The sequence below is a fragment of the Neopsephotus bourkii genome, unplaced genomic scaffold (genome assembly GCF_033783945.1).
Source record: "Neopsephotus bourkii isolate Nb327-2 ecotype Australia unplaced genomic scaffold, CSIRO-AGI_Nbou_v1 NB_909, whole genome shotgun sequence".
NCBI classification, from domain to species: domain Eukaryota; kingdom Metazoa; phylum Chordata; class Aves; order Psittaciformes; family Psittacidae; genus Neopsephotus; species Neopsephotus bourkii.
In genome coordinates, this window is record NW_026901403.1 from 106,053 (window position 1) to 130,659 (window position 24,607).

Below are 24,607 nucleotides of genomic sequence, written 5' to 3' on the forward strand. Positions count from 1 at the left end.
ATACCGCTTCTGATTGGCTGCTCCTCAGAAGTAGGCGGAGCGATATCGCGTCCGCCTCCCCCGCCCTCTTCCCTCCGCGGGCGGTAGAGAAGGGGCGGCGCTGACGTCACACGGTGACGCAAAGAGGCCACGCCCTGCCCTCCGCCGCGTGACGCGCTCTTCAAGGGGGGGGATGTCCCACAAGGCTTTGCGGGAGGGGACCCGGAAGTGGGGGTTGGTTTGAGGTAAACCGAGCCGAGCCGAGCCGAGCCGAGCCGAGCCGAGCCGAGCCGAGCCCAGCCCAGCCCAGCCCAGCCGGGCCGAACCGGGCCGAACCGAGCCGAGCCGAGCCGAGCCGGCCCTAGCCGAGCGTAGGGAAGGGGCTGGGCTGAACATGGAGAAGGGCCGGGTTGGGCATGGGGAGAGTAGGTGCTAAATCCTCTGAGCTCCCCGGGGGTGCAAAGCCTGCAGCTCTCCCCTGCGTCCCTTCTCCAAAGGGAGCCTCCAGGTGCCGGTTCCGTGGGTGTCAAAGCTCGTTTCATTGGCTGCAGTCAAGAGAAGCTAAGCCGTGGAGTCCCACAGAATAAAGCCCGTTATTCCTGCAGGTTGAGCGTGCCTCTCCCAGACACTGCCTTGGGGTCAGCAGCCCTGGTGAGGATGGTTAAAGCCATCAGTGCAGCAGGGGGTGGAGCAAGGGGAAGGAAACCGGAGGAGCTTTAGGGTCCCCTCCAACCCAAACCATCTATGGAAGGATTCGGACTTACTCCTGCTGCTGGGTGCCAGCACTGAAGCCTGTGCGGTTTGGCCACGTGTAACCCAAGGGGTGAGCACTGGGTGAAACTCCTCACACAGAGGGATGCAGGAGGCAGCCGTGGCAAGGGCTGTGTTTCACATAGGACAGGATAGGACTGGCAGCATGACAGGCAGGATCACTCCTACAGGCTTTTATTGCTGTAATGGTAAATTGCCTCTTCCAGAGGGCTGGGAGCATCCTCTGAGCTAATCCCTCTGCCTCCCAGGGCCCCACGTCCCTCTGCCAGCCCCCATCCCACAGGGACACGGAGGGGATGGGGCACGTGTGTCCCATCAGGCCAGGATGGGGAAGGAGGCAGCAGTGGCCACACCGCAGTTGTTGTCCTTCATGGCCATGAGGATGTAGCCGTCGTTGCCCCAGTAGGTGGACCAGGAGTTCTTGATGAGCCAGTAGCTCTTGCCGTGCAGGACCCCATAGCCCACAGCCAGCACCGCGTGGTCCAGCGCCATTGTCTCATTGCCTGGCCAGGAGAAGACAATGGAGCCACCTCATTCCCCATCCCTTGGAGCTGGAGCTCATTCTCCATCCCATATCCTCTGCCTGGATTCTCCATCCCCAGGGAGTGGGACATGGACATGGGGCTCACCACAGCGGGGCTCCTCATATACCCCATTGGCATAGAAGGCAAAGGACTTGTGTGAGGCATCGATGTTGACAGCCACGGGGCCGTGCTTGACCAGCGCAGCCTTCAGAGCCGTGGCGCTGCCCGGCTCCACGGTGACGTACGCGGCGAGTTGGGCCACCAGCTCCGACTGGTTGCAGTGGCAGTAGCCGTTCTGTGGGGAGGAGGCCGGGGTGGCACTGGGGTCCCTCAGCAGATGGGAGGGGGGCAGCACCCATAAGCCAAAGTGTAGCCTCCATCTGCTGCCAAAGGGATGGTCTGGGGGCGGAAGGCTTGGGAAGGGGGTGGCACTGCACCCTGCCACCCTCACCTGCCCCAGGTAGGGCCCATAGGACTCGGTGCTGGCGATGCCGCCGTGTTTCTTGATCCACTCGTAGGCTCTCCACTCCTCCCCCCCGTCACAGGCGTAGTTCCCGAAGCCCCAGGAGCAGTCGATGAGGACTTGTTGGGACAGGGGGGTCAGCACACCGGTCTGGGGAGGGGACACGCTGCAGGGATGGGGACAGGCACCGTCCCGGCGCCCCGGCCACCCCCATGGAGTGCGGCCCTGCTCCCACCTTGAGGAATAGGGCACCCTCCATCGCACCCGTGGTGGCAAAGCTCCAGCAGGACCCGCAGACGGCCTGGTCCTTCACGGGGGTCACAGCGCCTGGGGACACATTGAGCAGGGCATGATGGTGCTGTCCCCACGCACACCCCGGTGCGCAGAGCTGGGCTGTACCTGGGCACCCCCATGGCACCAGCACCCTCCTCACCGTAGAGCCGCCAGTCGAGGCTCTCGGGCAGGATGAGGCCGGTGTAGAGCTCGCTGGGGAAGCGCTGCCCGGTGTTGGGGGCCCGGCTGCGGCGGCGGCCCCGTAGTGCAGCCAGCTCCTGGGGCGTGCGGTCGGCCAAGTGGTTCAGGGCCAGCGTGTAGGAGAGCGCGGCGCGGTTCCTGGAGTGCACGAACCTGCCCCGTGCGGGGACGGCCTCAGCTGGCACCGGCACCGGCACCGGCACCCGGCCTCCATCCGCTGGGATGCTGCGGGAGGGAAGGAGCATCCCATCCCCTAGCCCCGCTCCCCGTCACCCTGTACCGCATGTTGTGGATGAAGGCGCGCTTGCGGTGCTCGTGCTCCTCCTCGCTGCTGTAGCTCTTGCTGAAGCGCTCCTTGTAGCGGTGGAAGAGGCGGTGGTGGATGTGGTCCATCTCCTGCGGGCGCCCCACGAACTCCTGCATGGGGTTGGCCACGATGCGGTGCTCCGGGCCGGCTGTGGGCCACTGCTTGCATTGCACCCCTGCCATGAGGACACAGCTCATGAGCCCCCCACTCTGAGTGGGGACCCCCAGCCAGAGGGCACAGCGTGAGCACCCCAAATCCAGTGGGGCTGTCCATCCCATATGCCCCACTTGAAGCACTTGAACCACTTGAAACTCTGCTTTTGCCCCTCTACCCTCTCCTGAGGCCCCACTTGGAGCACTGGGTGCAGTTCTGGTTTCTCCAGCATAAGGACTCGGAGCTGGCCAGGTTGGATGGGGCTTGGAGCAACCTGGGCTAGTGGAAGGTGTCCCTGCCTGTGGGACCATGAGCTTTAAGGTCCCTTCCAACCCAAACCGGGCTGGGATTCTCTGATTCTATATGGATGCACCTCCGCATCCACACCCTCTTCCAGAGCCATCTCACCCAGCACCATGCTAGGAAAGCACCCGCATCACCCCAGCTACCCAAGTAATCCCACTTGTCCCTGCTTTTTCCCCACCGAACTAATTCACCCAAATGATGAAGCTGTTGCATGAAGACGAGTGATAGAGCTGCTGCGTTGGCAGTGGATGGGGACACTCACCCTCGGGGAGCTGGAAGACGCTGGGGGGGAAGCAGTGGCTGAAGGAGGAGTAGGCGATCTCGTACTTGTCGTAGTGAGACCCCAGGAGGCTGTTGTAGCCCCGCACCTCGTAGTGCAGGGGCACGGGGCCATGGGCAGAGCTGCCCACCCGCAGCCTGTACACGTTCTTCTTGTGGCCCCAGTAGGAGATGTTCTGCCACACAGCGCAGGGCTGCCCCTGGCACCGCTCGTCCCGCACCCGCTGGGCACAGCACACGAGTTAGAGGCCAGGACCAGAGCAGCACCATGCCCCAGGGGGCACCCCAGCTGCATCCCTTTCACCTCCATCATCACCCGTGGGCCCATCCAGCCCTGTAGGTACCCTGTACTTACCTGCCCTCGGAGGGAGGCAGTCCCCAGACCCCCTGCACCCATGGACCGTGCCCAGGGCTCACCTTGAAGTTCTCCAGGCTGGGGAAGACGCTCTGCGGGGCGATGAGGTCCCCGTCGGTGCCGTTGATGCGGAAACACTTGCGGACGTTCACCTCCGTCTCGGTGGTCTCCGGAGTCACCTTGAAGCTGGCACCAAAGGGCTGGATGGAGCCCAGCTGGTAGGTGACCACTTGGCCTGGGGACAGGGACAGTGCGAAAGCCAAGCCAAACCCCCAGCTCCTGGCTCCCAGGAGGCACCAAAGGCCCTGGGGCAGATGGTGAAGGGTCAGGGGATGAATGGGCCCCTCTCTGCACCCACCACCATAGTACTGGATGCGGCTCTTCCCCCCGGTGAGGTTGTACCAGGCTTCGAAGGGCTCCCTGATCTCCGCATAGGGCAGGCTGATGACTCCTGTGGGGACAGAGGGGCTGAGACCAAGAGGCATCCCCTGTCCCCCTGCCCTGAGCCCTTGGCTGGGAGGAGAGCACTGGGTAAGGATGGAGCCCCCCGGGTGAAGGTGCAGACCCTCTGCTCCCATTGGGGTGCCCCTTCCCCAGGCGGTACCTGTGACATGGTAGATGTCCCCGAACGTGGGGGGCTCCAGGGGAGCTCTGCTTTCTGCTCCTGGAAGAAGAACACATCCATGCCCCAAAGCCCTTTATGCTGCTCATTAACCTCTCTTACAGCAGGGTCTGCTCCCTGGCTCCCTGTGCTGGTGGCAGGGAAGAGAGCAGAGCCCCCCATCCCTGCTGACCCAGAGCCCCCCATCCCTGCTCTCCCTGTGGTGCAGTTCAAGGCATCCTGGAGCCTCCCCCCCACACCATAGGGCATGAGGGGGATAAGTGTGCCCAGTGCCCGTGCCCTGCTCCGGGCATGGGGACAGGGACCGCACAGTGCCCAGGCTAAGGGGCATCACCCTGACCCGCCCCAGGGTGGGTGCTCACTCAGCAGCATGGCAGCACCCAGCACCAGCAGCCACCTCATCCTGCACCCCCCAGCCCAAGCTGCACACATGGGTGCCTTAAATACCACTGCTGGGTGGGCAGGGAGCTGCAGGAAACCAATGGGGAAAGCTTCTGCTGAGGCTAGACCAAGGGGAGGTGTGGCTTTAGGGGTGTGTGTCCCCCATGGGGACCCGTGCCTTTCCCACCCATGCCAGGGTCTCATGAGACTTGGGGTTGGGGCACCCAGACCCCTGTGGGGCTCTGTGGCAGGGTAAAGGTGGGTGCCCCATGGCTGGGTGCTGGGGGTTCCCTGTGCTCCTGCCCACTCTGGGCACTTGGCATCCAGGCATTGCTGCATGCAGGGTGCTGCAGCAACCAGGGGTAGCGAGGTGCAGGGAGACCCTGCCTGGCACCCCAGAGCCCCTCTGGGTGCTCCCTGCTCCCTGGGACATGTCCCCCAGTGTAGCTGTGGGCAGCCATGGGGAGGTGGGGGCTGTGTGCATCCCTGCATCCTTCCGGACACACCGTCAGGGTGGGCTAGGATTGCTCTTAGGGGAAAGGAGAAAGATGGACATGAAATGAAAGGAGCTGCTTGGAAGAACAGACCCGGGGAGGGAGCCATGAGCAGAGTGGCCTTCACCCCTCCTGCCTGCGTGCATCCCGCTGGCCACCAGCCCAGGGCGACAGCAGCCACCGCAGCCCAAAGCAGAGCTGATAAGGGCTCAGTTTAGACTGGCTGCATGTGCTGGCAGGGATGGGGCAGCCACAGCATCTCCATTCAACCCATCCTGGTGTCCCACTGCTCTCACAGGGAAGAATTCCTTCCTAAGATCCCATCCCCATCTCCCCTCGGGCAGGTTAAAGGCATCCCCTTTGTCCTGTGCTTGTGGCATCAGACGCTGCCGGCGCCACATCCGCACCCGTAGCCACAACAGGCAGTGGGGCAGAGGCTGATGCCTTCCCCCTTCCCAACATCCCACGCCAGGAATGTCCCAGCTCAGCAGAAATCCCTGGGCTTGTTTGTGCTCCACCTCAGGAGACAGGGCTGGAAAAGCCGCTCCCCTCGCCTGGGATGTCTGGGAATGGCTCTGCAAAGGGCACGGAGCTGCTGCTGCTGCAGCAGGACCTCTCCTGTAGAAGCAAACCACTGTTATTGCAGGGCCTTTATTGGCAAGTCCACAGCAAGGTCCCCTTGTCCCATGGCCCTGTCCCACCGTGTCCCACAGCGTCCTGCTGCGTGATGGGCTCACACCCAAGGGCTGATTGAGCGATGCTGATCCAGGGATGGGTGATCCAGGGATGCTCATCCAGGGATGAGTGCCAGGAGCATTGCTGAGGGCTCTCCCTGCAGCCCAAAGAGTGGCTCAGGCCAGGATGGGGTAGGTGGCTTCGGTGGCCACACCGCAGTTGTTGTCCTTCATGGCCATGAGGATGTAGCCATCGTTGCCCCAGTAGGTGGACCAGGAGTTCTTGATGAGCCAGTAGGTCTCTCCCTGCAGGACCCCGTAGCCCACGGCCAGCACCGCGTGGTCCAGCTCTCCTGTCTCGTTCGCTGCAGGGGGCAACACAGGAGGTGATGGTAGATGGGGAGAGCATCCTGGCCTGGGGGCATCGCTGCAGCACAGGGGAGGGATGTGGGGCCGGTCCCCTCCTAACCCAAGCTGGAACCGGAGTGTCCTGGCATCTCCTTGGGGACTCCCGTACCCTGGGTCCCCCCTGACTCACCGCACTTGGGCTCATAGTAGATGCCGTTGGAGTAGAAGGAGAAGGTCTTGTGCGAGGCATCGATGCTGACGGCCACAGGGCCGTGCTTGTAGATGGCAGCTTTCACTGCTGTGATGTTGCCCGAGGTGACGTTGACGTAGCCCGTGATCTTGCCCAGCATCTCAGACTGGTTGTAGTGGCACAGACCGTTCTGTGGTACCCAGGGAGGGGACACGGTGTCATCAGGAGCCCCCAGGAGCAGGGTGCACGGAGTGATGTGGGGCAGCATCCTGGCTCTGACCCCTCTGTGCCACCCTACCCCTGTTGTGGGGATGGGAGCTGACTCTGCACCCGAAGCCTGGGGGCAGTTGCATGTGTCCTGCAGCCACCTCCCTGTCCCCAGGCAGCCCTGCTCCATCCCTGCTTCATCCCTGCTCCATCCCTGCTCCATCCCTGCTCCATCCCTGCACCCCGGGGTATGCAGGGACCCACAGCACCACCCATGGGTGGAGAAGCCTTGTCCCTTATTTCACAAGAGGAGAAATCACGGCGTGCAATGATGAAACTGAGCCTGGGGGCTGGCTTTGGACTGCTCTTGGGTCTGCAGGGAGCCTGGGGACAAGGAGACATCCCCGCCTCCAGAGCCCGTTCAGCACCTCTGACCCATCCTGACCAGCCCCACCATGGCTTTACAGCACCCCAAAGGCCTGGGGAAGCCCTCACCTGCCCCTTGTAGGTGCCGTAGGACTCGGTGCTGGCGATGCCGCCGTGTTTCTTGATCCACTCGTAGGCTCTCCACTCCTCCCCCCCGTCGCAGGCGTAGTTCCCGAAGCCCCAGGAGCAGTCGATGAGGACTTGTTGGGACAGGGGGGTCAGCACACCGGTCTGGGGAGGGGACACGCTGCAGGGATGGGGACAGGCACCGTCCCGGCGCCCCGGCCACCCCCATGGAGCGCGGCCCCGCTCCCACCTTGAGGAATAGGGCACCCTCCATCGCACCCGTGGTGGCAAAGCTCCAGCAGGACCCGCAGACGGCCTGGTCCTTCACGGGGGTCACAGCGCCTGGGGACAGCGGGTTGGGGGGTGAGAGGCTGGGGGCACGCCAGGAGATGGGGATAAGTGGAAGGGAAACTGAGGCAGGAGGTGAGGACTTGGTGTACTCCCAGATGGGATGGGTTTAAACTGGAACAGGGGAAGTTCAGGTTGGATATAAGGAAGCTCATTCCTGTGAGGGTGCTGGGACACTGGAATGGGCTGAATGGAGAAGCTGTGACTGCCCCATCCCTGGCAGTGCTCAAGGCCAGGTTGGATGGGGATGGAGCACCAGTCTGGGATGCTGTGATTCTGTGTGAAGCCAGATGTGGCTTTGGATGACGTATTTGTCTGTGGGACACCGGGCTGGATGAGGGCTAAGTGCCAACTGAGCTGCCTTTATCAGATAACCATAGAACACCAGGCAGGTTTGGGTTGAAAGGGACCTTAAAGCTCCTCCAGCTCCAACCCCTGCCACAGGCAGGGACCCCTTCCACTGGAGCAGCTTGCTCCAAGCCCCTGTGTCCAACCTGGCCTTAGAGCACTGCCAGGGATGGGGCAGCCACAACTTCTTGGTTCAACCCATCCCAGTGCCCCTCATAGGGAAGAGCTTCTCCCCTGCTTCCATCTTCCATTTGCGGAACAGAGCCACAGGGAGCCATGGATCCCAAGGGATAACACAGCCCCACAGCACGGTGATGGGGAGCGCGGTGGCTCTCAGGACGCTGCCACCACCACCCCAGCACCGCACCTACCATACATGCGCCAGTCGAGGCTCTCGGGCAGGATGAGGCCGGTGTAGAGCTCGCTGGGGAAGCGCTGCCCGGTGTTGGGGGCCCGGCTGCGGCGGCGGCCCCGCAGTGCAGCCAGCTCCTGGGGCGTGCGGTCGGCCAAGTGGTTCAGGGCCAGCGTGTAGGAGAGCGCGGCGCGGTTCCTGGAGTGCACGAACCTGCCCCGTGCGGGGACGGCCTCAGCTGGCACCGGCACCGGCACCGGCACCGGCGCAGCCCTAACCCTAACCCAGACCCGAGGGCTTCTCCCCGTCCATCCATCCGTCCATCCATCCATCCATCCATCCATCCGTCCATCCGTCCATCCATCCATCCATCCATCCGTCCATCCGTCCATCCATCCATCCATCCATCCGTCCGTCCGTCCATCCATCCATCCATCCGTCCGTCCGTCCATCCATCCATCCGTCCGTCCGTCCGTCCGTCCATCCATCCATCCATCCATCCATCCATCCATCCATCCATCCATCCTCCCGTACCTCATGTTGTGCACGAAGATGCTCTGCCTGTGCTCCAGCTCCCGCACGGATCCGTACCGCCGGCCATGCTGCCTGCGGTAGTGGTGGAAGACCTCATGGGCCCAGGGTTGGTGCTGTCCCACGAGGTCCTCCATGGGGTTGGCCAGCACACGGTGCTCCACCGCGCTCCCCGGCAGGACCCCACACTTCTTCGTCTCTGCAGGGCAAGGAGAGGATGTCGTGAGCATATGGACATGATGGACACCCTATGGACACGATGGACACCCTGTGGACACGATGGACACTCTATGGACACGATGGACACTCTATGGACACGATGGACACCCTATGGACACGATGGATACCCTGTGAACACGATGGATACCCTGTGGACACGATGGACACTCTATGGACACGATGGACACCCTATGGACACGATGGACACCCTGTGGACACGATGGATACCCTATGGACATGATGGATACCCTGTGGACACGATGGATACCCTGTGGACACGATGGATACCCTGTGGACACGATGGACACTCTATGGACACGATGGACACTCTATGGACACGATGGACACCCTATGGACACGATGGATACCCTGTGGACACGATGGATACCCTATGGCAGATGAACCCATGACACATGGACACCCTTGATGGACACCCTATGGACACGATGGACACCCTATGGACACGATGGATACCCTGTGGACACGATGGATACCCTATGGACACGATGGATACCCTGTGAACACGATGGATACCCTATGGACACGATGGATACCCTATGGACACGATGGATACCCTGTGGACACGATGGATACCCTGTGAACACGACGGATACCCTATGGACACGATGGACACTCTATGGACACGATGGAACCTGTGACACATGACACCCTTGGACACATGGACCCTTGGACAGATGGACACCTATGACACATGGAACCCTTGACACATGGACCATATGGACACGATGGACACCCTATGAACACAATGGACACCCTATGGACACAATGGTCACCCTATGGACACGATGGACACCCTATGGACACAATGGACACCCTATGGACACAATGGTCACCATATGGACACAATGGACACCCTATGGACACGATGGACACCCTGTGGACATGATGGACACCCTATGAACACAGTGGACACCCTATGGACACGATGGACACCCTATGGACACGATGGACACCCTATGAACACAATGGACACCCTATGGACACAATGGTCACCCTATGGACACGATGGACACCCTATGGACACGATGGACACCCTGTGGACACGATGGACACTCTGTGGACACGATGGACACCCTATGGACACAATGGACACCCTATGGGCACAATGGACACCCTATGGACACGATGGACACCCTGTGGACACGATGGACACCCTATAGACACGATGGTGGGGTTCCGTCCCTGGCTCACCGTTGATGGGGAGGTCGAAGATGGAAGGTGGGAAGCTGTTGTCGAAGTCGGTGTAGGCGATCTCGTACTTGTCGTAGTGGGAGCCCAGCAGGCTGTTGTAGCCCCGCATCTCGTAGTGGACGGGGGCCACCCCGCAGCTGGAGTTGGTCACCCACAGTGTGTAGACGTTCTTCTTCTGTGCCCAGTGGGTGATGTTCTGCCACACGGCGCAGTACCGGCCCCGGTAGTACTCCTCCCGCAGGAACTGGTGGGGACACAGCATCAGCTCATGTGCCCTCGCCAAGCTCTTGGATCCAGCAGCTATGTGGCCATTAGCAAACAGCCGAGCATGGGGGGGGGAAGCAGGGCAAGGCAGCTCCAGTGCTGGAAACCTGGAGAGGGCCTTTGGACAAGGGATGTAGGGAGAGGACAAAGGGGCAAGGGTCCCTTCCAACCCAAACCAGGCTGGGATTCCATGATTATCCAGCTCAGCAGTGCCCTGGGGACACCCCGTTGCATACAGTGCTGTTTGTGCACACACAGAGGGGTGTCCCTGACTTCACACCCTCTCCTAAAGGGTTTTCCTGTGTGTTTCCAAGCTCTTTCCCTGTGGACACACAGCAGGAGCTGAGCCGCTGCCATGCAGGGACTTGCCCAAACCATCCCAAAACGCTGGCATCCGTGTGGGCTGCGACACGTCCCAACATGGTGTTGGGAAAGGAGGCGGGAGTCCGGCCCCAATCCAGGTGGGAAGTGACCCTCCCTGCGCCCTGGGGCACAGGAACGTGTCCCGGCCTGTCCCTGGGATGGAGGGGAGCAGCCCCGGCTGCCCTGAACCCCAGCCCAGAACGTGAGGATGCTCCGGGCAATGAGTGGGATCCAGGCTCTGGCATCACTCACCTTGAAGCCATCCATGGGGGGGAAGACGCTCTGAGCCTTGACCACGTCCTCCTCGGAGCCAGGCAGCTGGAAGCATTTCTTGGTGTTCACCTCCTTCTCGGTGGTCTCTGGGGTGATCTTGTACCGCATCCCATAGGGCTTCACCGCTGCCAGCTGGTACGTTATCACCTGCCCTGTGCCAGTGGGATGGGGAAACTGAGGCACGGTGCTCCTGACCCTTTGGACCGGGATGGGGCAGGGTGGGCACAGCCTGGAGCAGATGGATTCCTGCTTCCTTATTACCCCCATAATACTGGATGCGGCTCTTGTTCCCTGTCAGGTTGTACCAGGCTTCGAAGGGCTCCTCGATCTCAGCATAGGGCAGGTTAATGACACCTGTGAGAGACATGGCCTCAGCACCCCAACATCCCACCCTTCACCCATAGAGGATGCAGCCCCACAGCCAGCCAAGCTGCTGTCCCCGTGGCTCCTGGGTTAGGACAGCCTGGTCCTGTCGGGTGCTGAGCATCCTCCGCTCCCCCCAGCCAAGGGGTGCTGCAGGGTCCCATTACCTCGGACATGGTAGATGGAGCCGAAGTGAGGGGGTGAGCGGGAGAGCCCAGGGTCCTGTCCTGGAAGGAAGAAGAGGGGCAGGGCTCAGTGGGGCTGAGCCCCACCAAGGCCAAGCTGGGGATGGGGTGGACCAGACACCCAGCTCCAACTCCCTGCCATGGGCAGCAACACCTTCCGCTAGAGCAGCTTGCTCCAAACCCTATCCAACCTGATACAGGCAGCCCCCGCTGCCCCACTGGTGTCACCCAGCCTCTCCTATGGGTGCTCAGCACACCCTGGGTCTGGGCACCCACATCCACTGCCAGCTGCAGGAGGAGCAGTGATGGATGCAGCAACCACCCCAGCTCCCACCTCTGGGTGTCCCAATGGGACAGACTCACCCCGGGTGATGGCGCAGAGCACACAGGCTATGACCCAGTGGAGAGCACCCATCCTCGCCGCCCCGGCTCCCAGCACCACCTCTTCCCTTTAAGCAAGAGCTGGTGATGGTGAAATCAGGCAGGAGCCAATGCAGAAGCTGGGGCCCTCCCTGGAGGAGGGGATGAACCGGCCCTGTCTGGGGTGTGGGGCACCCAGGGGTGCAGGCAGGGCTCAGCATCACCAGGGGTGATGCCCCCCGTGGGGCTGGAGCCTGAGCAGCCCATGTCCCTGCTGTGCCTTGGCCCCTACACAGGGACACTGTGGCAAGGCTGGCTCCATCCCCAACGGGGTCTGAACCCACCTCAGCAAGTCCCGAGGATGGGATGAAGAGGAGCTGTGCTCCCAGGATGTGTGGGGTGGAAGGGACAGTGTGGATCAGTCCCCATCCTGTCCCCCCCATGAGAACAGGAAACACCGGCGCCAGGCTCACCTTCACACAGGAAAGAGGTCAGCCTGCGAGGGCTAACCACGGGCGAGGAGGAGGAGGAGGAGAGGGCAGAGGAAGGCCCTGGCGAGGTGGGGCAGGACCCCCATCCCTGCACCTGCAATCCAGCCTGGTGCTGCAGGGACATGGGGGCTGCAATGTGGCCACAATCCCCTGCCCTCACCGCGCTGGGACGTGGCCCCTGTTCGCAACCCGCTGTCCCTTTGCCACCCTCGGGGGGTGCCGGGGGTGATGGGTGCAGGCAGCCCCCAGCCTGGCGCATCGCTGGGAGCAGGGACGGGTCCCCCAGAGCTGGATCCCGGCGGGCGCTGGTACCGAGAGCCGGGGCTGGGAGCGCTGGGAGGAAGGGGTGGCGAGGGGAGGGGAAGCTCCTTGCTCTGCTGCGAGAGCTGCCGAAGAGACAGGGGAAGCGCTCGCACACGGACCTCGCTGCGCTCCCCACAGCACCCACAGCGCCTCGGCACCCCCCGGCCGGGGCTCGGGGCTCTGCGGTGGTTCCCCAGCCTGAGGTCCCATCCGGAGCAGCGCGGGAGCAGGGGTCCATGCGAGCCGGAGCAGCAGGGCTGGCGGTAGGTGGGATGGGCAGGACGGGGGTGCCTCTCAATCGGTCCCTTTGCTGTGTTCCCCCCCCCCCCGCCATGTGTGGGGCAGCTGTGGGTCTGGGGTGGGATGGGGCACTGAGCCATGGGGATGGAGCTCCACTGAGCCTTGGGGGATGCTATGGGTCCTGCTCTTACTGCTCCCCACTGGGCAACACCGGCTGCTGCAGTGAGACTTGGGGGGGTTGTGTGTGTGAACAGCGGACCCCCAACCTCCCTTGCTGGGGGCAGCAGGTCAGAGGGGGGACATTGCACGGGGCAGGCGCTCACTCTCCCGGCACTAATGGGTGGCAATGGGGAAGCTGTGGGGGGACAGATGGTGCCTTTTGCCTGTGCTGGACCTGGGAGGGGGTCACAGCACTCCAGGGTGCTGGGGGTGATGGGGGAACACCCCTCTGCTCTCCCCAGCCCCCATGATGCCTATGTTGTGGCAGCCCAGTGGGTGCCATGGTGGGATGCTGGGGCAGCTATAGGGGTGTCAGGCCATGGCCAGAGTGGGCGCTCCCCCCGCTCCCCATTGCTCTGCTTGTCCCTGGTCCTTTGGTGTGTCCCAAGGAGGGACAGGAACTCGCCGCTTCCTGCCCTGCACAATTCCCTCCCCACCCCGCTCCTCCCGGGACATTGTATTTGGAGCCCTCCCTCCGCCCCTGCAGCCCCTCGGATCCGGGAATTGCTCTTCTTCCAGCGGAAATCCTGCTTTCCCAGCCAGCGGTGGGGCTGGGAGGCCGGGGCAAGGCGGGGGGGGGAGCTCCTTCTTCCAGGTCAGAGCTGGTTTTGGGGGCCAGGAGCCCCCTTTGAGCCTTGTCCTGCTCATGTGCAGGCAGGGGAAGGGGTGTCCCTGTGGGCATCACTGCTGAAGAGTGGCCAGGAATAGCACTGGACCACCAGCACCCTGCCCATGGTGCTTCCTATCCATTCCACCCAACTAGGGTGGGATGCTCCGGTGGGAAACCCACTCTCAGGGGATCCTCTTATGGTTATCCCCATGCACCATCCTCTTCCTCCTCCTCTGCCATGCTGTGCTCCTGCTGCTTCCTCCTCCTGCTGTGTAGGTGTGGATGGGTTCCCCTGTCACCCAAATGCTTTCTGGGGAGCTGTTGGCACCCCTGAGTGCTGGGGTACCCACCTTCACCCTGCCTTGTCTCCATAGCACTGGGTGCAGGGTGATTCCATATCCCCCTCCATCACCATTATTCCCCAAAGGGGAATGGAGGCAGGGAATGGGGTGATCCCCATGGGGTGGGAGGCACTGGGTGGGCACTGAGCTCGGAGCTGGGGATGGGGCTGAACTGCCCCATATCCCATGGAGCAGATGGACAGACGGACAGGCCCCAGCCATGCCCGGTGGGGGGGTGGCAGTGGCAGGGGTGATGAGTTGGCTGGGGCTCAGTTGGCAGCTTGGCTGGGACCGGTGCCGGTGGAGCCGGTTGCCATCTGCTCCCGTTCCCAAGCAGCCCCTTCCTGGAAAGCCAAGGCCATTGGGTATGGGTCCATCTGCATCCCCCCCCTAAGGATGACACAAGGGGACAGTTTTGGTGCCGCTCTGCCCTGTTGGGAGGGTCAGGAACCAGTTTTATGGGTACCCATGGAAGGGGGATCATGCACGAGCATGGCCCAAGCAGCAGCTGAACCCCGTGGTGCTGCGGGATGTCAGCCTTGTGCCTGCCGGGAGGATGCTCCTCCCGATGTCAGCAACAGGGCGGGTGATTCCCACCGGAGGGGATGGGGTTTGGGAGCGCTGGGCCTGTTTGTCAGCTGAAATAGCCACTTATGGTCAGCAAAACTAGAACCTGAACCAGCCGAGCCGCTGGGGTTGGGCAATGGCTGCGGTGTTGCCACACTGCAGGTGTTGAAAGCAAAGGTGGGAGAGCTGTGAGAGAGGAAACTGAAACCAAGTGATGGGGAAAATGGCTCATCCAGCCCAAAGGCTCCATCTCCTGTGCTCTGGAGCTGGAGCTGGGGTGTCCTGAGGGAGACAGAGCAAAGGGAATGGGGACAGGAACACTGTGAGGGCTCCCTCCCACCCTTAAAGGGATGCATCTCCCCTTGGGGGGCAGTGATGGGGTCGCTGAGGACACAGCAGCAGGAAAACCTGGTTGAGGATGTGGTTTCAGCCTGCACAGGGCTATTGCAGCCCATACAGGGATGCTTTAGCTCATGCAGGGCTATTGCAGCCCATGCAGGGGTGTTGCAGTCTGTGCAGGGGTGTTTCAGCTCATCCAGGCATGCCTTAGCTCATGCAGTGGTGTTGCAGCTTGTGCAGGGCTATTGCAGCCCATGCAGGGATACTTTAGCTCCTGCAGGGCTATTGCAGCCCATACAGGGATGCTTTGGCTCATGCAGGGCTATTGCAGCCCATGCAGGGATACTTTAGCTCATGCAGGGCTATTGCAGCCCATGCAGGGATGCTTTGGCTCATGCAGGGCTATTGCAGCCCATGCAGGGATACTTTAGCTCCTGCAGGGCTATTGCAGCCCATGTAGGGCTGCTTTGGCTCATGCAGGGCTAATGCAGCCCATGCAGGGGTGTTGCAGCCTGTGGATGGGACGGTTTACTCCGTGCAGGGGTGTCTCATAGCCCACCTCAGGGTGTTTCAGCCCATCGAGGGGTGTTGCAGCCCATTGATTGCTGTTTTAGCCCGTGCCCTCCTCTCTGTCCACAGGAGCCTGTTCCCATCCCCGAGGTGACAATGGAGCAGCTGAAGTGACCTGAGGAGCTGTTGCAGTGAGTGGGGTCACCACAGACAGGAGCACCCATGGGTGCCAGGGTCCCTGTGTGCACACGGGTGTGCTGTGTCAGCGGGGCTCACGGTCCCTCTGTCCCGCAGGTCGTGCCCAGGATGGGCTGTGTGCACTGCAAAGAGAAGGGCACCAGCAAAGGGCAAGTGGGGGGTGAGCTGGGTGCCCCCCAGCCCCCTGTGTCCCAGTACGACCCCGACCCCACGCAGCCCGGTGCCATCTTCACCCGCATCCCTGACTTCAACAACTTCCACGGCGCAGGAGTCCCTGCAGCCCCATCCTTGCTGGGGCCAGGGGCCTTCACCTCCAACACGCTGCAGATGCGGAGCGGGGGCATCTCAGGTCAGTGGGGGGGTCGTGGTGCACCCTCGAGGTGATGGGGGTGCATGGGGGTCACTGTGGTCCCCGCCATGTGCTGCAGGGGGAGGTGTGACGCTCTTCATTGCCCTCTATGACTATGAGGCCAGGACGGAGGATGACCTGACCTTCCAGAAAGGGGAGAAATTCCACATCATCAACAACACGTGAGCCCCCCTGCACCCTCCTGCCACCCCCAGTGTCCCCACGCCATGGGTACCCCTGCAGACGCAGACTCAGCTCTATCACTGAGTACCTATGAGAGCCATGTGGGTCACGAGTTGTTGTGGTCTCAGCAGAGACAAGGGCCCCACGGTGGGGCAGAGCAGGACCTGGGGGTGCTGTGTGCAGGGCAGCCATGTCCAACCCTGTCCCTTCCTCTTCCCACAGGGAGGGTGACTGGTGGGAGGCCAGGTCGCTGAGCTCGGGTGCCACCGGCTACATCCCCAGCAACTACGTGGCCCCGGTGGACTCGATCCAGGCAGAAGAGTGAGTAGGTGGGGGGGGCCAGGGATGGAGGGAGGGCATGGGGTGCCCATGGGGTGCCCATGGGATGCTGAGCCCGGCCCCGTTGCAGGTGGTACTTTGGGAAGATCGGGCGCAAGGATGCGGAGCGGCAGCTCCTGTGTCATGGCAACTGCAGGGGCACTTTCCTCATCCGGGAGAGTGAGACAACCAAAGGTATGGGCACAGGGATGGGGACACCGGGGGGCGCACCCCACATCCCCCCCTGAGCCGTGCCCACACCTAGGTGCCTATTCCCTCTCCATCCGGGACTGGGATGAGGCCAAAGGAGACCACGTGAAGCACTATAAGATCCGGAAACTTGACAACGGGGGCTACTACATCACCACCCGTGCGCAGTTCGACACTGTCCAGCAGCTGGTCCAGCACTATATAGGTAGGGTGGGATGGCATTCCAGGAGGGGAAAGGCATGGAGGGGTGATGGCACAGGGTAGGAAAAGCCCAGGAGACCCAGTGGCAAGAGGCAGGCAGCGGGGTTGAGCTGGGGAAGGGGTGGCATTAGGGAGCACCCTGAGTGTCCCCTCTCTTCCATGTCCTCGGAGCAGGCAGCTCCGGGGTAAATAGCCCCTGGGTCTGGATGGGGGGTTTTGGGGTTCAAAAGAGAGGGTGCACCCCATTGCACCCCCTAACATCTCCCTATCCCATTGATGTGTGTGACGTTAAGGGGTGCCTGGGCCATGCGGGTGATGCCCGGGCTTAGGGCTGCGGGTGAGATGCTGTTGGGTGATGCGTGTCCCCTCGCCCGGTGCTGCAGAGCGGGCGGCCGGGCTGTGCTGCCGCCTGGCCGTGCCGTGCCCCAAGGGGACCCCCAGGCTGGCCGACCTCTCTGTTAAGACCAAGGACGTGTGGGAGATCCCCCGCGAGTCCCTCCAGCTCCTCAAGAAGCTGGGCAATGGGCAGTTCGGGGAAGTGTGGATGGGTAGGGCCCGGTGGGCAAGCGGGGGCAAGCGGTGGGGATGGGGTGACAAAGGGGCACCCCCAGGCCTGGTACCCACCCCAAGGGAAAGCGGCACCAATGTGTCCCGTGTCCTGCTCTAGGGTCACAACGGGGATGCCCCATCATGGGCGAGCAGCCCCCCCATTTCAAATGGGAGCACAAATCCAGGCCGGGGGGACCCCTCTCTGTCATCCTCTTCCCGCAGTGCCCCGTGCTCGCTCCGCTTGGCATGCATGCTGTATTCATCCCATCGCATTCCCTCCCTCCTTCCTCCCTTCCCTGCATCCCTCCGCCCCGCAGAGTGTAACGATGGGTTGTGCCATCTGCTCACCTGCGTGTGCCCCACTCTGAAGCCCCAGACCCTGGGATTAGCTAAGGACGCCTGGGAAATAGTGCGGGAATCCATCAGCCTGGACAAGAAACTCGGCATGGGATGCTTTGGAGACGTGTGGATGGGTAAGGCTGGCCTGGCCGGCCGGGGGGGGAGGCAGCAGCATCATGGGGTACCAGGTATAAGCTCCCCATGGAGGGACAGGGAATGGGGTAAGGTTGGTATGAGGAGCTCAGGGGTGTCTTGTCCCCATGAAATGGAATGAGGAGGGCTCCTTGGCCTGGGTGGGGTATGGTGGTGTCAGGCCCCTTCCTTGCCCTGCCCTGATTTCCTTGCTCCTCCATGCACACATCCTTCCCTCCACCCCTTTATCCAGCCATCATCCATCCACCCATCCATCCATCCATCCATCCATCCATCCATCCATCCATCCATCCATCCATCCCAGCCCTGCCAGGGCTGCCTGCCCCCTGTGCTGGTGCTGATGCTGTGATCCCTGGTGCAGGGACATGGAACGGCACCACGAAGGTGGCGGTGAAGACGTTGAAGCCTGGCACCATGTCCCCAGAGGCCTTCCTGGAGGAGGCTCAGATCATGAAGCGCCTGCGGCACGACAAGCTGGTGCAGCTCTATGCCGTGGTGTCGGAGGAGCCCATCTACATCGTCACCGAGTTCATGAGCCAGGGTGAGCAGGGGGCAAGGCTCACCCTGCATGGGCGCTGCTGGGCAGGGAGCAGGTCCTAGGGTGGGAGGTTTGGCCCTCGGATGGGCACTGATGGTTCTCGGATGCTTTGAATGGGACCCTCTGCTTGCAGGCAGCTTGCTGGACTTCCTGAAGGATGGGGATGGCCGCTACCTGAAGCTGCCCCAGCTGGTGGATATGGCTGCCCAGGTACTGGGGATGCTGAAAGGAGGTGGGGGTGCCCCCATGGGGTCCATCCTCACTGTGTCCCCCTCCGCAGATCGCGGCGGGCATGGCTTACATTGAACGGATGAACTACATCCATCGGGACCTTCGTGCTGCCAACATCCTGGTGGGAGACAACCTGGTGTGCAAGATCGCTGACTTTGGCCTCGCTCGCCTCATTGAGGACAACGAGTACACAGCGCGCCAGGGTGAGCTGCTGTGGTGCCACAGTGCTGCTGCAGCCACTGCCCTGTGCCCCGTGCTGCATCCCCACATGGGGCTGGAGCTAGTCACCACCAGTGATGGGTATCCTGGGGGATGGGTACTGCAGGTGATGGGGAAGCAAACTGAAAAGGCTAAAAGGGCTGCCAAGAAAGCTGGAGAGGGGCTTGGGACAAGGGCCTGTAGGGACAGGCCAAGGGGAATGGCTTGAACCTGCCCGAGGGGAGACTGAGCTGAGCTCTTAGGCAGAAGCTCTTCCCTGTGAGGGTGCTGAGGCGCTGGCACAGGGTGCCCAGAGAAGCTGTGGCTGCCCCATCCCTGGCAGTGCTCAAGGCCAGGTTGGACACAGGGGCTTGGAGCAAGCTGCTCCAGTGGAAGGGGTCCCTGCCCGTGGCAGGGTTTGGAACTGGAGGAGCTTTAAGGTCCCTTCAACACAAACCAGGCTGGGATTCTGTGGGTGTTGCAGGGGATGGGTGCCCCAGATGATGGGTATCCCAGATGCAGGATGCCTTGGGTGTCTCAGCGCAGCATCCTCCCACTGCAGGGTACCTTGGATGCAGAACGCCCTCAGTACAGGGTTGTCCCCAGTGCTGGCTGCCCCGATGTGGGGTACCCTGGGTGCAGAGGCCTGCCCCAGCTCACCTCCCTCTGCTTGCAGGTGCCAAGTTCCCCATCAAATGGACTGCTCCAGAGGCTGCTCTCTTTGGGAAATTCACCATCAAGTCGGATGTCTGGTCCTTTGGCATCCTCCTGACAGAGCTGGTGACCAAAGGCCGGGTGCCCTACCCAGGTATGGCTCCCTCGGGGCAGCAGGACCAGCAAGGCTTGCCCTGTGCCTCCCTGTCCGAGCCCCTGGCGGTGCCAATGGGTGTTCCTATCCCGTAGGGATGAACAACCGGGAGGTGCTGGAGCAGGTGGAGCGCGGGTACCGCATGCAGTGCCCCGGGAGCTGCCCCCCGTCCCTGCACGAGGTGATGGTGCAGTGCTGGAAGCGGGAGCCCGAGGAGCGCCCCACCTTCGAGTACCTCCAGTCCTTCCTCGAGGACTACTTCACCGCCACCGAGCCCCAGTACCAGCCGGGGGACAACCAGTGACCCCCGGCCTTGGGGCGGCCTTGGGGGCAGAGGGGGTGTTGCTCCCTTTGGCTGTGACCCCCCCAAAACTCACCCACTGAGAGGTGCTCGGGGTGCCCCATGGAGGACACGGGGCTTTGCACAAGGATACTGGCCCCAGAGAGGGGGCAAAGCAGTGCCCCCCATCCCTTGTTGCCTTCACAGGGAGCTCTGAACCGGAGGAGTGCTTCGGGGACCCCCCCCATAGCCCCCAGACACTCCTGTTATAGCAGTAGAGGCCTCGGGGTTCAGGGGCTCCATCTCTTCTTCCCCAAGCAGCTGGGAGGGGTTCAGCCCCCCCAAATCCTGGCTCTGACCTGGAGAAAGTCACCTCAACTCCCCTTTATATCATCTTTAATTTATAGGATTTCATACCCCTCACCCTCAGGGACCCCTGTATTTGGGGGGATCCCCTCGTGTCCATCCCCCCCCCCCCCCCAGTCTCCTCTCCTTAAAGCCATAAACCTCTGCTTGCTCTGGTGATGGTGATGGACACACACAAACAGGGAGTCTTGGGATCCCAGGGGTTGAGGCTGGGGGCTCAGATCTGCCCCTGGGGCTGTTTCCCATTGCTGGAGGGGGGGGGGGTACAGGATGGGGTCTGCCCCACAGCTCTCTGCAGGGGGTCCTGGCTGCAGCTTGGCTCCAACCCCTGTGGCAAGGCATGACCAGGGGCTGACGGGGGGATTTGGGGTGCAATGTGAATGTGATGGGGAGGGGGATGCCCTGGCTTGGCCCCATGGCCAGCACCCCCCTGCACCCGTAGGGCAGGGCTATGTCAAGGTGGGGGGGATGAGGGAATGGGGGGGTCTTCATTGTTGATGGTTTTATAAATGCAGTCTGTAAATAGAGAGAAATAAAACCTTTCTAACAAGTGTGGGGGGGAGCCTGGGTCCTTCTGCTGACCCCCCCTTTGGGAGAGGGGCTGCCCCATGGTAAGACCATGCAGGGTGGGTTTGGGTTTAAGGGTTTCACAGTGGGATGCAAGCAGGCTCTGCAGGGAGGGTGGCATTGATTTGATGTTAATGCTTGGGCTGCGTGGACCTGGGATGAAGCAACAGTGTCGGGGGGGGGGGGGCACAGCACCACTCAGCACCTAAGGGGAGGGGGTTCCTCCATCCAGAAGCAATGGGGAGGTGGGGAAAGAGCCTGCCCCCCCAAAAGGTGGGCGGGGGGGCGGCAGACCTCAGCATCCAGGCAGGGGGGCTCTGGCCCCTTCCCCTCCCGCCTGCGCGGTCCCTGCAGCACCCCAGAGGATGCAGAGCCGAGCCCTGGCTGCAGCATCTCCTGGGGAGGAGGCAAAGCAGCTCAGCATCACCTCCCCTGCTGCAGCCCAGGGATGGATCCAGCACGGGGATGAGGCATCGAGTCCAGCCCTGTTCCTCCCCAGGCTCCCCCCTCCCCATGATGCCAATCCCTGCCCATGCGGTCCCGCTCCGGCTGGCTGCTCTGCCAAGCCTCCATCCATGCGGGATGGAGGAGCAGGGGGGTTCTGGAGCCAGGATGCCCACCCAGTGCCAAGCACGCGGTGGGCGCAGGTGTGAGACCACTGCAGATGGCCGGCGCTGGCACGTGGTCATTGAGGGACATTTGGGCCCTCAATGGGACCAAAAAGGGGCCATCCCCACCCAAAACAGTGCCTGTCCCTGTCCCATTCAGCCCACACTCTCCAGGGCCTGGTAGAGCCCGTGGAGCTCCTGGGTTGTGGATCAGAGCCACATCCCTGCGGCAGGAATGGCCAAACAACAGTGGAAAGTGGCCAGAAATGGGGGTTTCGGCTTGACCAGGCTTAGGACTGATGGCCCAGGCCTGCAGGGATTGTGTCTCCAAAGGGGAAACTGAGGCAGGGAGGGGTCTATCTGCAGTCACCCAGCAGCTCAGCACCAGTCTCTGGGAGGGGATGCCCTTCACCATGGATAAGCAGCTGATCTTTGGGAAGAGCCATGCACCAGCCCCAGCAGCATCCAGGGAGCAGCAGGATTTGGGAATGGAAGGTTCTTGGCTGATGATGAGGACACCATGCAGACACACATGGACGGGGAGGAGGCACAGCCGGTGTGGTGCTGATGGTGGCTGCTCCGAAATGATTCCACTGAGGAGAAGTTTGGGATGGTTTTGCTGCTGCTCCGGGGCAGCACAGAGCAGGAATTCAGGGTTGGATGAGTCCCTTTACATTTACCAAGGCAAAACCCATCTGGTCCCAATGCCCCACCAATGTCAGAGGGGCAGGATCACCCCAAACCCAAGCGGGGGCCTCTGGACCTCGCTCTTCCCAAACTCCTGCATCCCACCAAAGCATCACTCTCCTTTCACTGTCCTCCTAGGTCCACTGTCCCTGTGCACCCCAGCTCTCCCCTGCTGCACCCCACTGTCCCCAAGCCCCATACACCCACCCCAGGGTGCTGGTGGCTTGCAGGCTGCTGACCACCACCGCTCATCCAAGCCAAGCCGAGCATCCCGGGCAGGTCTGATCCTGGGCAGGGTGCTGAGGAGCTCGTCCTTGCCTCTGGGATGGAGGGGATTGAGGCTGGAGCCCGCAGCGTGCGGGACACGGTGCTGTGAGCAGGGGACAGCGGTGGCCCCGGCTCGGCAAAGCAGCCACTAGATGGTAGCGTAAGTCCACGCCAGCGCTGCTGACACAGCACTGGGCTGGGAGAGGGGACGGGGTGCCCGGGTGACCCGGGTGGCCCTGGGGACCATCCTCCGTCACCCACCATTAAGAGAGCCCGGCGGGGCTGAGCACCCGCCGCGTTGTGACTCGGGTGGTGTTGGGCATGGTTCACCCATCCCAGTGCCCCCTACCCTGTCCCCGAACCCCCTGTGCCCATTGAGAACCAGGGGTGAGGGCAGAATCCACCCCCAGACCCACCACCCGCATCAAACCGAACCCCCTTCTCATCCCCATCTCCCCTTCTGCCCCCCAACACCAAAACACCCCCCGCAGCCGAGCTTGAGAAGGGAACAAGCCCAGGCCTGGGAATAAGTGGAGTGACCCCCATCGCACACAGCTCAGCTTAGGGGTGCTGAGCACCCATGGGAGCCCAGCAGGGCTGGAGGAGAGGTCCCCCTCCACAAGGACCCCACTGCAAAGAGCCTGCCTTTGCTCCTCGTCCCTGCTCCCAGCCCTGCCGAGGGCTCCATGCCAGACTGATATATATATTTTATGATAACTATAGAGATGCACTTCAAACCTGACAAAGGACTTTGACAGTTTTAAGCATCTCTTTGATTAATACATGACCTTTTAATGCTTTGGATTAAATGAATAAATCTTTTACATTCTAACCCATTCTGCTTGCAGCAGAAAGGGTTTCACACAACCTCTTTCTGTCCCTCTGTCCCTCTGTCCTGCTCTCCCACAGCTACACTCAGCCTTGCAGTACCCATTGGGTGCAGAGCCCTGCAAGGCGAGAAGGGAGGGATCCTCCTTGGGTGTTTTGAACCATCCCTAAAAATAGCAGGAAAATTCAAAGCTGACATTCAGGGCGAGGGGACGAGGGAGCAAAGTTGCTCACTCAGCCACCAGCAATTGCAGCGATCCTGTCTGCGTGTGCAGATTCCTCTGCTGACCGGGCTGCAGCCCAGGCCTCCTCTCTGCTCTGCTTCCTGAGTGATGCAGACTGATCCCCATCCTTACCCGGGGTGTGTGGAATCCAACTGGTTCCCAGTCCCTCCCTGCTAATCGCTACAGGGTGCATGGGATGGGATGAAGCTCATGGCTTTTCAGTAGGGCCCCAGTGGAAGACACCACCCCGCATGACCCCAGTTCATCCCAGGGTGGTGGTGAAACTGGGGGTGTCTGGATTCACGCCTTTCTGCCTGTTGATGCAGAAACAGGCACCAAACCCTGACCTGCCCCACGCAGGCGAAGGGGCTGCTGTAGAACCAGGTGCTGTGTCTCTCCCTGCACCCATGTGTTCTTTCATCGATGACTCACGTGTTATTAGCAGCCAAGCAATATTCCCAATTCCCTGGAGTTAACCCTTCAGTCGTCACTCACAAAAACACAATGTCATAACAAACATCACTGGTATTATCTACTTTAATTATATTGGATCTACCTGGCTCTGGGAACATTAACAGCAGCGGAGGCTTGGAGGGAAGGTGGTGGGGAGATGCTCAGGGGAGCCATGGGGTGCTCCAGGTGCTTGGGGAGCAGCTCCCTGCTCTGTCCCAAGGGGGTTTGGTCATTCCTTGGCCTCCTGGAAGACCTGGATAAGAGGGGATCCCAAGGGATGTGGAGGAGCAGGGTGTTAGTGAACAGTGGGGATGCTTCCAGGCACAAGACCTTAAGAAGAAATTCATTAAAAGTAGGAAAAAATAAACCAGAGGGTGCTCCGTAGGGTGCTGAGATGCAGAGGGTGCTGAAGTGATGATGCGCACCCCGGTTTGTGCCAAAGCGGGGGTGCACAGGCTGTGGTGTCCCCAAATCCCATATCCTTAGGGAGGGGGTGCGCAGTGCCCGGGAGAGGGCAGCAATGCCCCGCGCATCCCATTGGAATCACGGGAGGGGGGGGCATCCCGGGGCGGGGGGGCGGCAAACCACCTCCGGT

At 61.7% G+C, this 24,607-nt stretch overlaps 3 protein-coding genes across 6 annotated transcripts; 1 reads left to right on the forward strand and 2 right to left on the reverse strand.

Annotated features, from left to right (window-relative positions):
* Positions 1-1,032: 1,032 nt before the first annotated feature.
* Positions 1,033-4,657, reverse strand: LOC133214619 (digestive cysteine proteinase 1-like). The gene is made up of 11 exons (XM_061357674.1): positions 4,596-4,657; positions 4,216-4,275; positions 3,970-4,062; positions 3,674-3,846; positions 3,240-3,480; positions 2,492-2,693; positions 2,171-2,364; positions 1,973-2,064; positions 1,726-1,887; positions 1,380-1,569; positions 1,033-1,253 (listed from the first exon to the last, which is right to left on the reverse strand). The coding sequence occupies exons 1-11, from the start codon at positions 4,633-4,635 to the stop codon at positions 1,066-1,068; spliced, it is 1,635 nt and encodes a 544-aa protein (XP_061213658.1). The 5' UTR covers positions 4,636-4,657; the 3' UTR covers positions 1,033-1,065.
* A 1,077-nt stretch (positions 4,658-5,734) lies between these two features.
* Positions 5,735-11,942, reverse strand: LOC133214606 (digestive cysteine proteinase 1-like). Of its 2 annotated transcripts, XM_061357644.1 has the most exons (11): positions 11,841-11,942; positions 11,460-11,519; positions 11,191-11,283; positions 10,909-11,081; positions 10,030-10,273; positions 8,602-8,797; positions 8,087-8,280; positions 7,270-7,361; positions 7,023-7,184; positions 6,321-6,510; positions 5,736-6,147 (listed from the first exon to the last, which is right to left on the reverse strand). In XM_061357644.1, exons 1-11 carry the CDS (start codon positions 11,890-11,892, stop codon positions 5,960-5,962), a joined length of 1,644 nt encoding a protein of 547 aa, XP_061213628.1. In that variant the 5' UTR covers positions 11,893-11,942; the 3' UTR covers positions 5,736-5,959. The 2 variants fall into 2 exon arrangements, with proteins under 2 accessions (XP_061213629.1, XP_061213628.1); XM_061357645.1 differs by lacking the exons at positions 11,191-11,283; positions 11,460-11,519 and having other exon boundaries at positions 5,735-6,147; positions 11,841-11,907.
* Positions 11,943-12,766: 824 nt separating this feature from the next.
* Positions 12,767-20,061, forward strand: FGR (FGR proto-oncogene, Src family tyrosine kinase). Of its 3 annotated transcripts, none has more exons than XM_061357648.1 (13): positions 12,767-12,894; positions 15,587-15,648; positions 15,752-16,004; positions 16,084-16,186; positions 16,410-16,508; positions 16,597-16,700; positions 16,771-16,920; positions 17,783-17,938; positions 18,319-18,498; positions 18,629-18,705; positions 18,776-18,929; positions 19,601-19,732; positions 19,828-20,061. In XM_061357648.1, exons 3-13 carry the CDS (start codon positions 15,764-15,766, stop codon positions 20,034-20,036), a joined length of 1,605 nt encoding a protein of 534 aa, XP_061213632.1. In that variant the 5' UTR covers positions 12,767-12,894; positions 15,587-15,648; positions 15,752-15,763; the 3' UTR covers positions 20,037-20,061. The 3 variants fall into 3 exon arrangements, with proteins under 3 accessions (XP_061213632.1, XP_061213633.1, XP_061213631.1); XM_061357647.1 differs by lacking the exon at positions 17,783-17,938 and adding an exon at positions 17,300-17,464 and having other exon boundaries at positions 12,769-12,894; positions 19,828-20,060; XM_061357649.1 differs by lacking the exon at positions 17,783-17,938 and having other exon boundaries at positions 12,768-12,894; positions 19,828-20,060.
* Positions 20,062-24,607: the final 4,546 nt, after the last annotated feature.

Excerpts from the sequence above, each read along its gene's own strand:
- LOC133214619 (XM_061357674.1), bottom strand. The coding sequence starts at position 4,635 with ATGAGGTGGCTGCTGGTGCTGGGTGCTGCCATGCTGCTGA. Across the intron at positions 4,276-4,595 it reads GGGTGCTGCCATGCTGCTGA|GAGCAGAAAGCAGAGCTCCC; the intron begins GTGAGCACCCAC and ends TTCTTCTTCCAG. Across the intron at positions 3,481-3,673 it reads CCAGCCTGGAGAACTTCAAG|CGGGTGCGGGACGAGCGGTG; the intron begins GTGAGCCCTGGG and ends TGCTGTGCCCAG.
- LOC133214606 (XM_061357644.1), bottom strand. The coding sequence starts at position 11,892 with ATGGGTGCTCTCCACTGGGTCATAGCCTGTGTGCTCTGCGCCATCACC. Across the intron at positions 8,798-10,029 it reads CTTCGACCTCCCCATCAACG|AGACGAAGAAGTGTGGGGTC; the intron begins GTGAGCCAGGGA and ends CTTGCCCTGCAG. Across the intron at positions 8,281-8,601 it reads ATCTTCGTGCACAACATGAG|GTTCGTGCACTCCAGGAACC; the intron begins GTACGGGAGGAT and ends CGCACGGGGCAG.
- FGR (XM_061357647.1), top strand. The coding sequence starts at position 15,764 with ATGGGCTGTGTGCACTGCAAAGAGAAGGGCACCAGCAAAGGGCAAGTG. Across the intron at positions 16,509-16,596 it reads GACTCGATCCAGGCAGAAGA|GTGGTACTTTGGGAAGATCG; the intron begins GTGAGTAGGTGG and ends GCCCCGTTGCAG. Across the intron at positions 18,706-18,775 it reads TGGTGGATATGGCTGCCCAG|ATCGCGGCGGGCATGGCTTA; the intron begins GTACTGGGGATG and ends CCCCCTCCGCAG.